We start from the raw sequence: 13,627 nt of genomic DNA on the forward strand, positions 1-13,627 counted from the left end.
GGAAACTCTAGGTTCAAAGGTAAAGAACACATCCTGAAAAGGAGATTTTCCTCATCTCCCACCTACATGTGGGCCTTCCAACCTGGCTAGTGTATGAGGGCTTGAGGAAGTTATGACATCAACCTGGAATTAGAATCAAAGTCAACCAAGGTTGATCTCAACCCAAAGTTTGCTTCTTGTCCCTTTAACTTGTTTTCCATGCCTCATCACCCTTCCTGCCCTAACACCCTTACTTTCCACCTCTGGCCTTCTAGTTCATGCTGCTGTTCTTGCCATCAATGAAGCAGTGGAAAGGGGGGTGGTGGAAGACACTTTGGCCACACTGAAAAACCCCAATGCCATGTTGGGGAATCTCCGGGAGCCCTTGGCTGCTGTTTACCAGGAGCTGCTAGCCCAAGTGAAGATGGAAAAAATGGCCAACTCCAAGAACAGGGTGAGAAGTCTTGGGGCTGGGTTGGTTGACTTGAGGAAGAGTTGTTTAACTCCCATTTCAAGGCCTTAATTTCACTCTCAAAGGTATCGGGGAATCTTCCCTGCCCCACTCTCTCCTGTGGATGGATGTGGTCTGGGGGAAAGTTCAGAGAGAGGAAGAGGAAGAGGGAGAGGGAGTGAGTGCTAGCTTTGAGATCCTGTGTCAGAAGAGTCAAGAAATACCCAATTCTCTGGGTGGTCCAGGGAGATGGGAAAGGGGCCAGGGCAGAGCCATGAGAAGCTGGAAGAGGGTACTATAGCATAGTGGATTGATTGCAGGGTTTGGAGTCAGGATGACGTGTTCAAAATACCTCTGACACTAGCCATGTGACCATAGGCAGTGTATTTAACCTTTGTGAAACTCAGTTTCCCTTTCTCTAAAATTTGGATAATACCACCAGTAGTACCTCCTTCTCAGGATTGTTGTGAGACTCACATGAGCTGCTATATGTAAAGTGCTTTGTAAACTTTAAAGTATGTCAGTTTTGATAATAATAAAAATGTGTTTATAACCTAACATAGCACTTGGCTCACAGTAGGCATTGAAAAATTATTGAATTAAATTGAACTAAAAGGAGAGGGACTAAGCATTTACATAGTGCTTACTGTATGCCAAGAGTTTTACAAATATCATCTTATTTAATCTTCACAATAATCTTCGAGAGGTAGGTGGTGCTATTATTTCCATATTATAGTTGAGGAAACTGAGGCACACAAAAGTTAAGTGACTTGTCCAAGGTCATACAGCTACTAAGTATCTGAGGCTACATTTGAATTCAGGTCTTTCTGATTCCAGGCTCTCTGTGTCACTTCATTGCCTCAGAGGCAGGGATCTAAGAAGAGAATGGGCTCCAAAGGGCCAGGGTTCTATGGAAGAGGATTCTTGGGTTCAGTCTTCATGAAGAGCAGAGACCCTGGAAAGTTACTGGATGAGACTGGATTCTTTTTTTTTTTTTTTTTTGGTGAGGCAATTGGGGTTAAGTGACTTGCCCAGGGTCACAGAGCTAGTAATTGTTAAGTGTCTGAGACCAGATTTGAACTCAGGTCCTTCTGAATCCAGGGCTGGTGCTCTATCCACTGCACCAACTAGCTACCCCTGTATAGATTCTTAAGCTTAGCTTAGATGTGCTGGTGGTAGGGGGATGGACATTTAGGTTTGCTCCTGGACTAGGTGAGACCTCTAGTAGTAGAGGGAGTCGAGGAACCCGGAAGAGATGACTGAAATCTGATGGAATGGGGGAGGAAGCAAAGTAAGAAGAGGCCTTATCTCAAGTTTGACCTCTTCCCGCTAGCATTTCCACCCTCTTCTTAGTACCTCCAGGATGATGGAGAGAGCCATGACATCTACGACCAGTACCTGACTCAGGCAGAGATACAGGGCAATATCAACCAAGTCAATGGTAAGCAAGGATGAAAGGATTTGAAGCTTCGAATATAGATCCAATGCAGGACATGTAGTCAGAGCTTGGACAAAGTGTTGGTCCTTCATTGAAGTTTGAAGATTTTGGCCCCTGCTTGAAATCTTGGAATCATAGGATTTAGAACTGGAAGACCGTTTAGTCATCTGGTCCAGTGCCCCCATGCTTAGCCCCAACCTGACAGACAGGTAACTGGAGCCCCTGCTGAGTGAAATGATTCAAGGCCAGTCAATAATAAGTAGAGGAACTGAGATTCAGACTCTGGTAGTTTGACTCCAAATCTAGCATTCCTTCCATGACACCACATACATGCTGCTAATCTCTTCACTGTAGCACATGGGAATTGATTTACTGTAAAAAAAAAATCTCTATGGGCTGAGGACAGTGGGGTTTTCTGGTGTTTAAGATATGCGCATTTATATAAAAGGTCCCTTGTGCCCCAGGTGGTCGCCTACCTTGTATATCTCATCATAGGGCTGTCCCAGCCTCCAACACTGATGAGATTTTGTGGCAAATGTCACCTAGAACCCCTTGTTAGCATCCTTTAGTCCAGTCCTTTAGTCCAGTGGTGTCAAACTGAGATAGGAATGGAGTCCACTAATCCATACGTAAGGATCCCTGTGGGCCACATATTGACTCGGTTTTAAAATGTAATGTTATCTATATATGATTGTATTTTTATTTATTTAAAATTTCCAAATGACATTTTAATCTGGTTTGGGTGGCCTGTATGTTTGACACCTCTTCTGTGGGTCATTCTCTCCCTTCCCCCTATCCCTCACATCCCTAATCTAGATCAGAATGAAGCCTTCATATTCTTTTTTGTTCTTGTGGCAAATGCAAACTGTGCCAATAAAAGGGTTGATCTCTGTCCTGAATAAGTTGCCATTTGAGAGACAAACACTAATGACCAAAGTAAAAGAAACATGGCTTTGGGAAAGGAGGGAAATATGAAAAAGTTGGGAAGGGAGAGTTGGGGAAGAGAGGAGGTTGAAAAAGAGAAAAGCGTTTGTGAGGAACAGCTCATTCAAAGGCTTGGGTCGTGGAAGAGGCACAGGTTTGCCCGACTGGAGTAGAGCCTGAGCTAAGAGACCATTGAGGTGGGGAGCTGATGGAAAGAAGGTCCCCAAAGTTTACAGGAAGAAACCTTTGGAGGTTTTGGAGCAGGGAAGAATAGTCAGAAATGCTGCTGCCTTCAGGTGATTCTGGTTACAGACGATGGGGTGGATGGAGGGCAGATTGGAGGGCCGCTGGTCCCTCCCAAATGGCTCAAAGCTAAGCTTGGATTTCTTTTAGTTCACGGAGCTCTGGAGGCCATTGACGAATCTCTGGAAAGACAGAATTCTGGGGCCTTGCTCGAGGCTCTCTATGACTCAGCTTTGGCCCTTCGAGGAGTGAGGAGGGATTTTGGTGACTGGTACCTGGAGCAACTGAGTTTAGATAGAGAACAGAAAGCACTGGTAAGTGAGAGGGGCGGAAATCCCACCTGGTTGCAAGGAAGCCCCCTCGCAGTCTAATGGGGGTGGGTATCACATGTACACAAATAACCACCCTTAACTCTCTGGGTAATCTTTTTTGCCTCTTAAAGGAGCTGGGCTTGGTAGAGCTCCTGGAGAAGGAGGAGGTCCAGGCTGGTGTGGCTGCAGCCAATGCTAAAGGCGATCAGGAACTTGCTAGTAAGTCACCTGCCCTGTGATGGATTATTGACCTAGACAGGTTGTCAGCCCTCTGAGGGGCATGGCAACTCTCACCTACGTGGAACCTACCTCATTCCTGGACTACTTGATAATGCTTAGAAGACAGTGTCAGAAAGTGTGTTTCAGGAATTGGGGATCGTGCTATTTGCTCGTTACTAAAACAGGCTTGGGTTTGTAAGGCATGTGTGCTTCTCAGTGGGGGTTATTTTCTCCTGGGCATTCTTCTGTTTCCCAGTAGCTGCTGCCTGTCTTAGCCTCTTCAACTACACTGAGAAGTAAGGTAAAGTATGCTGTCCAGTGCAAATTGTAAGTTACAGTTTGCCTTCTAAGAAATCACTAAGATGCTTAGGAGAAGGGACATTTTGATTGCTTATCTGTTGGGGACTTCTTTTCACCTTTCAGTGCTCTTTTCTTTAATACAATTTCCTATTGCTTAATAAGACAGACTTTTCTTATTGTTTTGGCCGTTATATAAATATCTATAATATATTCTTACAATTATGTATAAATTTTGTATATAATTTTTTTTTGTTTTTTTTTTGGTGAGGCAATTGGGGTTAAGTGACTTGCCCAGGGTCACACAGCTAGTAAGTGTCAAGTGTCTGAGGTCGGATTTGAACTCAGGTCCTCCTGACTCCAGGGCCAGTGCTCTATCTACTGTGCCACCTAGCTGCCCCATTGTATATAATTTTAACATTGCAATTTAGTTTATCATAGGTATTTTTATATTTATTAAAATACCTCTTGGTTAACCTCTTAGATTAGATGACTTCTTTTTTTTTTTTTTTTTGTGGGGCAATGAGGGTTAAGTGACTTGCCCAGAGTCACACAGCTAGTAAGTGTCAAGTGTCTGAGGCTAGGTTTGAACTCTCAGGTCCTCCTGAATCCAGAGCCAGTGGGTGCTTTATCCACTCTGCCACCTAGCTGTTCCCTTTGATTGCTTATCTTGACAGGGTGACACTTTTGCCCACTAATTTGCTATAGGACTGCTCAAGGCTGGGGGGCTTTGCTGAGGATTTCCTGTAGAATCAGATTCTTCATGGGATTCACCCAGGGAAACCTCGTGCCTTTGTCCTGGGAATTTCTCTTATAATATCAACCTGACCCAAGGTAGCAAGTCCAGACCATTTTCTTTTTCTCTTTTTTCTCCCTCCCAAACAACAAAAGGTAGTGAGGATTTATTATAAAATTGTTTACACTTAGCCACCAAGAAGACAATATTAGCCCAGTGTGACAAGAGGGTCAGTACCACGCAATCAGGCAAACTTATTTCAGGCAGGGTAGATGTTGCATTAAAAGATGGAATGTCCCTTGTCAGGGAGGAGTCAGATGGTGACAAAAGCCCTTTATCGGATGGTGGAACTGTCCTGCATCAGAGCTGATAGCGAACTTCATAGGGGAATGCCTCTTGAAGGTTCCTACCAGGGATAATGAAGGGGTCTGGGCTTTTATCTCGAGGCCTCTGGGGCTGGCATGGCCAAGGCAACTTGGCCCTGCTTCATCTTTCTCCTCTTGTGCTTTTAGTCTGTTCATTGGCTTTTTCCTCTGCTTGTCTCTCATGTTTTGATGGAGTGGAAGTCGTCAATTTATGATGCAAAGAGCAGGGACCCAACCATTTTTTTTTTTTCATTGAACATCAAGGCATTCTGAGTTCAGAGACTTGCCATACTCAATTGCAAATCATCTAACCCGACCTCACACCCTCTTTCAGCACTGCTATGGTATCTGGCCACCTGAGGGCAACCTCCTTCCCTTCTCCCTCTTCTGCCAACACACCATCCAAGGTTGTTCTAAAAATTTGTCTACACATTAGGGAGCCTAGCAATTTATTTACAGTCTATCCTCTTCTGCTCTCTTCTCTGTCTCTGTGCTTAAAATAAGGTTCTGCCATGATTTAAAAACAAAAACCAATTACCTATGTTCCTACGGCATTTTAAGGTTTAGAAAGCATTGTTGGCATAACACTGCTGTGAGATTGCTTTCCCCGTTTGACAGATGAAGAAACAGTTAAAGTGACTTGCTCACATAAGTAACATAGCACTCCAAGTGTCTGAGCTGGGATTTGAATATAGGTCTTTGGATTTCAAGTCTAGCTCTTTGTATCAAGTCAAAATGCTGCGGTGTTGTTGTCATTGTTTTAAAACAGCCACGGTGCATTTGACTTTAATTCTACTATCTCCTGTCTGTGTGTCTTCATATAATCCATTCCTTGTTTCTTTGTAGTCATCATAGCTGTCTTTTTTTTTTTTAGTGAGGCAATTGGGGTTAAGTGACTTGCCCAGGGTCACACAGCTAGTAAGTGTTAAGTGTCTGAAGCTGGATTTGAACTCAGGTAGTCCTGACTCCAGGGCCGCTGCTCTATCCACTGTGCCACCTAGCCACCCCATGTCATTTTATTTTAACATAATACTAAACCATTGCAATGATATTTCATAATTATCCGTCTATTCCCCAGTGGGAAGACACAGGCTTGTTTCTAGCTTCCCGCCTTTACAAATAAAGCAGCTAGGTTTGTTTTTGTACTGAAAGTACAAAAACAGCAGCCTCAGGGCGTGGTCCTAGAAATGGCATTGTTGGGTCATTTGGTACAAGGAGTGGTTTCTTAAACTACTTGATGCTGCCACATTGTGGGGTAGGGCTGGAGTGGGGGCAGATACTTTGCTTGAAAGACCAGCTGAATCAACTCTTCTCTACCCCTACCAGTGCTCCAGGCCGTGCGACGGATTAATCGAGCCATCCAGAGAGGGCTGGCAGCAGATACAGTGAGGGAGCTCATGTGCCCTGAAGCCCAGCTACCTGAGGTGTATCCCTTTGCTGAATCCATGTACCAGCAGGAACTAAGTTTGATTCAGCGGCAACAGGAAGGGGTGAGTCCCAAGAAGGGGACACAGGGTCTCCTGACAACAAGAGAGATTATGGATAGTTGTAAGGTACTCCCCTTCTCTCCCCATGGTCCTCTGCCCATTACTAGAACAGAAATCTCGCTGATCTCTAACCCCTGATCTAACACCAGCAACCTCGCTTTAGGCCATAAGGAGGAATCTGAAGGGAGGAACGGGGGCCAGCCTTAGCCTTTGGGGGAGATCCCACATCTCCAAAGCACAAGCACAGGAACAAGAGCAGACGATCCAGTGGGCCAGAGATCTAGATACCTGTGGTGGGGGATGGAAGAGCCAGGCGGGAGGTGGGGACCTGGGCAGAGGTGGATAAGCCTCAGAAGCCTTCTCAAAGAAGGGGACAGTTGGAGGAAGACTAGGATTCATGGAGTCCAGAGGATAGGACATTTAATCCAGAGGATTCTAACGGAAGACTAGAAGGTTGGAGGAAATTAGATAATAGGGGGTGGTGGGCCAGAATGGGGAACACATCCTACTCAGAAGAAAGAGTCAGTGTGCAGTGTATATTTGCAATGGGAATGTGGGCTAGGGAGATAGGAAGCTGTGTAGTAATAATAACTGTCATATCTATAAATTACTTTAAGGTTTGCAAAGCTTTTTACATATGTTATCTCATTTGATCCCCACAAGAACCCTAGGAGGTAGGTGCTTTTATTATCCTCATTTTACAAACGAGGAAACTGAGTCTGAGAGTGGTTATGTGATTTCCCTAGTGTCACATAGCTAGTAATCACTGGAGGCAGGATTCGAACTCAGGTCTCTCTAAATCCCATCAGTTGGGGGGGTACCCTTAAGGCTCCACATTTGTCAGGGGGATTTCCATGCCTCTCTCCTAGGAACTGGCTCAGGAGGAACTCTTTGTGGCTTTGGAGATGCTTTCTGCTGTTGCCCAAATTAATCGGTACCTGGAGGCAGGGGATGCTGGGGGCTTCTGGAACAGTCTGGGGAGCCCAGCTTTGGGCCTGGCTGAAGTGGATGGAGAGAATGCCCAACGGTAAGCAAGACATAGGATCTTTAAAACCTTAGGGACAGGAGAAAAACAGGCAGCTGAAATGAAAACAACTGATTTTCATGGTACTTTTAAGGGTTACAAAGTACTTTCCTCATAGCTTTGTGATGTAGATAATGTAAATATTATTAGACCCATTTTGCAGATGATCTACCAATCAATAAGCATTTATTAAATGCTTAGTAGGTGAATAGAAGATAGCTAGGTGACTCAGTGGATAGAGTGCTGGGCCTGAAGTCAGAAAGACTTATCTTCCTGAGTTCAAATCTGGCCTCAGACACTAGCTGTGTGACCCTGGGCAAGTCACTTAACCTTTTTTGCCTTAGTTCCTCATCTGTAAAATGAACTGGAGAAGGAAATGACAAAGCACTCCAGTATCTTTGCCAAGAAAATCCCAAACAGGGTCACAAAGATTTGAGTTGGACACAACTGAAATGAATAAACAAGATGAGTTGTGCAAATATTATTAGACCCATTTTACAGATGATCCTTCAATCAGTAAGCATTTATTAAATGTCTAGTAGGTGCCAAGCAGTGTGCTAAGTGCTGGGAATAAAAAAGGCTAAAAGAAAGAAAGAGTCCCTGCTTTCAAGAAACTTATATTGAATTTGAGGGGAGGGTGGAGAAAGAGGGAAGTATATGCATATATAAATCTTTCCACTATCCATAATCCACAGTATATGTATAAATATATATGTGTGTGTGTATATATATATATATATATATATATATATATGCAAAATCAATGCAAGATTCTTTGGAGGGAGCAGGTGTTACTAAGAGCTGGGGGCATTAGGAGAGACTTCCCTTAGAAGGTGAGTTTAGAAGTACACAAGCGGGGCAGCTAGGTGGCACAGTGGATAGAGCACCGGCCTTGGAGTCAGTAGTACCTGTGTTCAAATCCGGCCTCAGACACTTAACACTTACTAGCTGTGTGACCCTGGGCAAGTCACTTAACCCCAATTGCCTCACTAAAAAAAAAAGGACACAAGGGATCTAGGACACAAGAGGCTAAGGTAAGAAGGCACGGAGTATAAATGGTGCAAAGGCTTGGAGATGGGAGATGAGAGGAGGCCAGGCTGGCTGGATTGCAAAAGTGTGGAAAGGGGAGTAAGGTACTTAAGAGCATGTTGTCCCTTTGGAACTTTTGCAAGTTGGCAAGTCCTTAGCACCAAGAAAACAAGGTTTTGAAGTAGTCCGTGTCCTGGGAGCAAGTCTATTGTCTCTGATTTTGGAAATGAGCTCCTTCATTAGGCTTGGAGAAAGTGGAAAGATGGTCGAAAATGGAAAAATGGCTGGATCTTGGATTCAAGGCCTTACTCTGAGATTCAGTAGCTATGAAAGCTTGAACACATCTTTTCACCTCTGAAGCTGTTTCCTCATCCGTAAAATGAGGGTGCCAGTACTTGCACTCTACCTCGTGGGGTTGTCGTAGAGAAATCACTTCGTAACCTTTAAAAGATTTAGATAAAATGTAAGCTATTACTATTCTTAGTCTCTTCTTTGAGCCTTAGTTTCTCATTGGGAAGTAAAATCCTCCATCTCTCCTGACCCATAAGTCTTGTGAGATTCCAACCCCTCATCCTTCTCCAATTTACCTTGTCTTTCCTTAATCCCCAGTTATTTTGATGCCCTGGGAAGGCTATGGCAGGAACGGAATGGGGCCGGGGCCTTCCTTAGCTGGAATGACTTGCAGGCCACTGTGAGCCAAGTCAACGGTCAAGTCCAGGAGGAGACAGATCGTGAGTTTTGGGTCTTGGATGGGATGGATCACGTCAGGGATCAGACTCACTGCCCCCAGTACTGGTCATTGTAACGGCTTTTGTTTGCTATGCATTCTATTCATAGAATGCAGCCTTGGGCTCCCCTTTCTTAATAGACTCTTCCTGTTCCACCAGAGATCCTCGCAGTCAGTCTCATCAATGAGGCCCTGGATCAGGGCAAACCAGAGAAGACCTTAACTGCCCTTCTGTTGCCCTCTGCCGGCCTCGATAATGTCACTCTCCCTGTTGGCCCTCTGTATCACCATATCCTGACCTCTGCCAAGAAAAAGAAGTCCCAGGTAGGCTTGAGAATTATCCAGGAAACATGACAGAAAATGTTATTTACCTCCAGAGAGAGAACTGATGAATTCTGAATGCAGATTGAATCATACTTTTTAAAAAGAATAATAATAATAAATAAACATTTTTATTTATAGTTTTGAGTTCCAATTTTTATCCCTCCTTCCTTCCCTCCCCTTCCCTGAGGGTGGTAAACAATCAGATATGGATTATAATATACGATTGTGTAATAAAACATTACCATATTAGTAATTTTGTACAAGAAAACTTGAATAAAAGGAAAAAAAATGAAAGACTGAAAAATAGCACGCTTCAGTCTGTGTTTCATCAATATCTGTTCTTTCTTTGGAAGTGGATAGTATGCTTGATCAAGTCCTTTGGGATTGTCTTGGATCGTTGTATTGTTGATTTCATTTCAAAATGTCTAAAACAGACCCCATTATCTTTTATCCCAAACTCACCCTTCCTCTGAATTTCCTCAATAGCTGCTCAAGGCACCACCATCCTCTTCCAGTCTCCCAGGATCCTAGCTTTGATGTCATCCTTGACTCCACCCTCTCCCTCATCCCATAGAGGTTGCTGAGGTTGCCTTCATTTTCTGCCTCCCCTTCTCCCTACCCACCCAGCCCACCCCCCTAATTAAAGCCTTTATCATCTCTTACCTAGGCTATTGAAATAGCCTCCTTATGGGTGTCCCTACTTTCGGTCTCTGCCCACTCCTGTTTTTCCTCCTCACGGCTGCCAAAGGGATTTTTCTAAAGTGTAGATCTGACCACACCATTCCCCTTTTCATTAAAGTCCAGTGGCAGCTAGGTGATGCAGTGGATAGAGCACCGGCCCTGGATTCAGAAGGACCTGAGTTCAAATCTGGCCTCAGACACTTAACACTTACTAGCTGTGTGACCCTGGGCAAGTCACTAAACCCTCATTGCCCTACCAAAAAAAAAAAAAAAAAGATTTAGCTCAGTGACCATTTTCTTCATGAGGCTTTTCCTGATCCCCACAATTCCTAACTTCCCCCTTACAATCATCTTGTATCTGTTTTTATATCTCTATATATGCATTTATTGGCTTCCCCTGTAGACTATTTCTTTGTCTGTATCCACAGTACCTAGCACAGTGCCTGGCACAGAGTGACCGTTTAAATGCTTGTTGATTGGTGGATTGATTCTAGTTTTCCTCATCATAACTTGTGAAGTAGAAAGTGCAAGTATTGTTCCCATTCTACAGAAGGGAAAAGAGAGGCCATCACCTCTTACCTAGACCCAAGATCACTTTGTAGATGGCAGTACCGGAATTCGGACCCAGCTGTCCCAATTCTAAGCCCAGCATGCCTTCCAGTACTAATTGACTTTCTGATTGCTCTCCAGGAAGCATGCTCCATTTGTATAGTCACTGATGTCCAGGGGTACCTGTCTCCCCAAACCACCAGCTGACAAAGCCTTTAATACAACATTGTTTATTTTTGCTATCTTGATGGGTATGTGGTTTCAGCTTTTTCAAGCATTCGTTCACAATTTGTGCTTCCTCTTTGGCGAATTGCTGGTTAGATCCTCGGACCCTTTTAAGAGGTCACAGCTTCTGCTGGCTGTGGGCAAAGGTAGATGAAAAGAGGTTGGGATGCCTGTTAGAAGATCTGGGTCAGGTCAGGTCAGAGTGGCCAGTTAACCTCACAGGGAGGGGAGGGGAGGGGAACTCTTGTAAAATTGGGAGTCCAGACTGGCCCCTAATCTTCCTTCCTTGCTACCTCTCCTCTAGGTAACAAAGGACCCCGGAGCTGCGCTGTGGTTGGAGGAGATCCGCCAGGGAGTGGCCAAAGCTAATCAGGAGACAGAGGCAGCTCAGAAGAGTAAGAAAGATAAGGGAATTGTGCCCCTTCCTCTGTTCCATTCAGTCCTCCTTTCCTTATCCACCTCCTGAGAAGAGGCAGGCTGACACAGCAGACCTGTTGGCTAGACTAATTGTTGGTCAAAGGGATGAGAGTTTCTGCTGCCTCACTTGTCCTCCCCAACCACCTCCTCCTCATGCATCACCCCCAAAGTTGGCACATGCCAGGAGCACATAAGAAATCACGCAACAGGCTGGAAAAACGTCTCCCCCTTTTTTTTCCTCCTCCTGCCTTTGGGTTGGGTTCTGGTGGAACTCTGCCCTGAGAATGTGTTTCAGAGATCAGTCTTTCAGCTGAGTGAGATGGGAAGGAGAGGAGGGAGGGGGTTCACTCAACAAATATTCATTAAGCATCTGCTGTGTTTGCGTGGGGGGCAGTCATGACCCAGTCCTTGCTCTCCAAAAGCTTAGAACTATCCACCAGTGCTATGTGAAGCCATAGAAACAGGCAGTTGTTACCACTGGGGGGAGGGGGAGCTTGCATAAGTGAAGGTTTTGTCGCAGAAACAGAATCTGAGTGAAAGGGGGATTCAGCACTTAGCACAGTTCCTGCCACATAGTGGGTGCTTAATAAATGCTGATTGATCGATTGATTCAGTAGCCAAAAAGGTGGAGGGAGAGTGTTTTGGGCTTGTGGAAACAATGTGAGCTAAAGCCTGGGGAAGTAAGAACCCAGAACCTGCTTAGGGGAGAGGGAATTAGTCCAGTTTGGCTGGAGTATAGACTGTATAAAAGTATATGAGGTAAGACCAAGGTAAAGCCGATGCAAACACTCTTGGAGCGTGTCCTTTGCATAGCACCCACCATCTGCCCATTTGTCAGCTCTGTGAAGTCAGAGCCTGCACTTCTCAGTGAATCCAGCCCTCTCCCCTATGTTACTCCTCCACCTTGTTTCCTGCCAGCTCTCCAGCTTGGATTCCCTATTCCATTAAGGGAAACCAGCCCCATGAGCCCTACCCATGCCTTGCCTTGTAACCCCGTCAAATGCCTGTAGTCATTCTTCCTTCTTGATGTGCCTGATTCTCCTTTATCTATCCACTTCCATTTCTGTCCTCCTTCCTACTCAAGTTCAACTTTGTCTTCCTCCAGTGATCCTTGCTAAACTGATAGCATCCCCTCCCCAGACCCTCCCGATTCCCATTGACCTGTCTTGTCTTCCCCATGCCACTGCATCTCTTCTCTCTCACCTGTCCCACAGCCCAGAGCAACATGCTCCTTGGGGAAGCTCCCCAAGAGCTAATTAACTTTTTTCCTCTCTTATTCTGCCACCCTAGTGGCCCTTGGAGTGGCTGCCATCAACCAAGCCATCAAGGAGGGGAAGTCAGCCCAGACAGAACGGGTATTACGTAATCCAGCTGTGACCCTCTGTGGGGTGGTCACAGAATGTGCCAGTGGCTACCAGAAGGCATTGCAGGATATCATGGAAAGGAAGAAACAACCAGGTATCAGCCCTCCCTGCCTCTTCCCATTCCTCCTCCTTATCCTTTTTTCCCGTCTCCTCAAATCTCTCTATCCCTGCTCCCTTTTCCCATGGCTTCCTTTTAGGAAACAAGTTCTTCTGGGTCCAGCATCAGATGAAGGATGGAATTGCCTACTACTTCCACCTACAGACTTTCCAGGGCACCTGGGAACGCCCTCCTGATTGTACCCTAAATACTTCCCACCTCACTCGTGAAGAGATCCAGGTTAGTGGGAAGGGAGGCTAAAACCCCCTGACTCTGTCATGGATGAGTCACAGTTGCAATGTGCCACTCCTGGTGAGGTTCCCAATGTCGTTCCTGTCCACTTTCAAGGATCAGGAATTCACCAGGGCCTCTGGTGGCCCCAGTGGGCCCTAAAGTCAGGCAGCTCGAACACAAGGAAGTGGGTCCTCAGGGAAATCCCTAAGAATTTTAGACTCAAGCCGTCTGGCTAAAGAAGTTGAGAGTTCTGTAGTCAGAAGCCCTGGACCCTCACCTAAACGAGACGAGCTAGTCTGAAGAACTCTAGTGAGGAGGCCACTCCCCCTCTGAGGAAGCCCCTTGTACTTTGGGATAGATGTGACTGCTAGCAGGTACTCCCATTCATAAATCTGTCTCTTTGCAGCTTCTATGAAGCGCTGCCCTCTGAGACTGAGCAGAGCCAGCCCAACTCTCCTTCTGAGTGGTGACCCTTCAGAGACTTGAAGGCAGCCCTCCTGCTCCCC

The 13,627-nt window shown here is 45.4% G+C and overlaps 1 protein-coding gene across 1 annotated transcript in view; it reads left to right on the forward strand.

Annotated features, from left to right (window-relative positions):
- Positions 1 to 13,627, forward strand: part of IQGAP3 (IQ motif containing GTPase activating protein 3) — a 61,489-nt gene that overhangs the window by 13,484 nt on the left and 34,378 nt on the right. The window contains exons 8-18 of the mRNA XM_043963809.1: positions 255 to 433; positions 1,784 to 1,871; positions 3,186 to 3,349; positions 3,478 to 3,565; positions 6,290 to 6,453; positions 7,320 to 7,477; positions 9,113 to 9,234; positions 9,391 to 9,554; positions 11,314 to 11,404; positions 12,717 to 12,884; positions 12,988 to 13,127. Of these exons, the coding sequence (XP_043819744.1) occupies positions 255 to 433; positions 1,784 to 1,871; positions 3,186 to 3,349; positions 3,478 to 3,565; positions 6,290 to 6,453; positions 7,320 to 7,477; positions 9,113 to 9,234; positions 9,391 to 9,554; positions 11,314 to 11,404; positions 12,717 to 12,884; positions 12,988 to 13,127 (1,526 nt within the window). The remainder of the gene's footprint in view (positions 1 to 254; positions 434 to 1,783; positions 1,872 to 3,185; positions 3,350 to 3,477; positions 3,566 to 6,289; positions 6,454 to 7,319; positions 7,478 to 9,112; positions 9,235 to 9,390; positions 9,555 to 11,313; positions 11,405 to 12,716; positions 12,885 to 12,987; positions 13,128 to 13,627) is intronic.

This window comes from Dromiciops gliroides, chromosome 4, assembly GCF_019393635.1.
Source record: "Dromiciops gliroides isolate mDroGli1 chromosome 4, mDroGli1.pri, whole genome shotgun sequence".
Classification (NCBI taxonomy): Eukaryota; Metazoa; Chordata; class Mammalia; order Microbiotheria; family Microbiotheriidae; genus Dromiciops; species Dromiciops gliroides.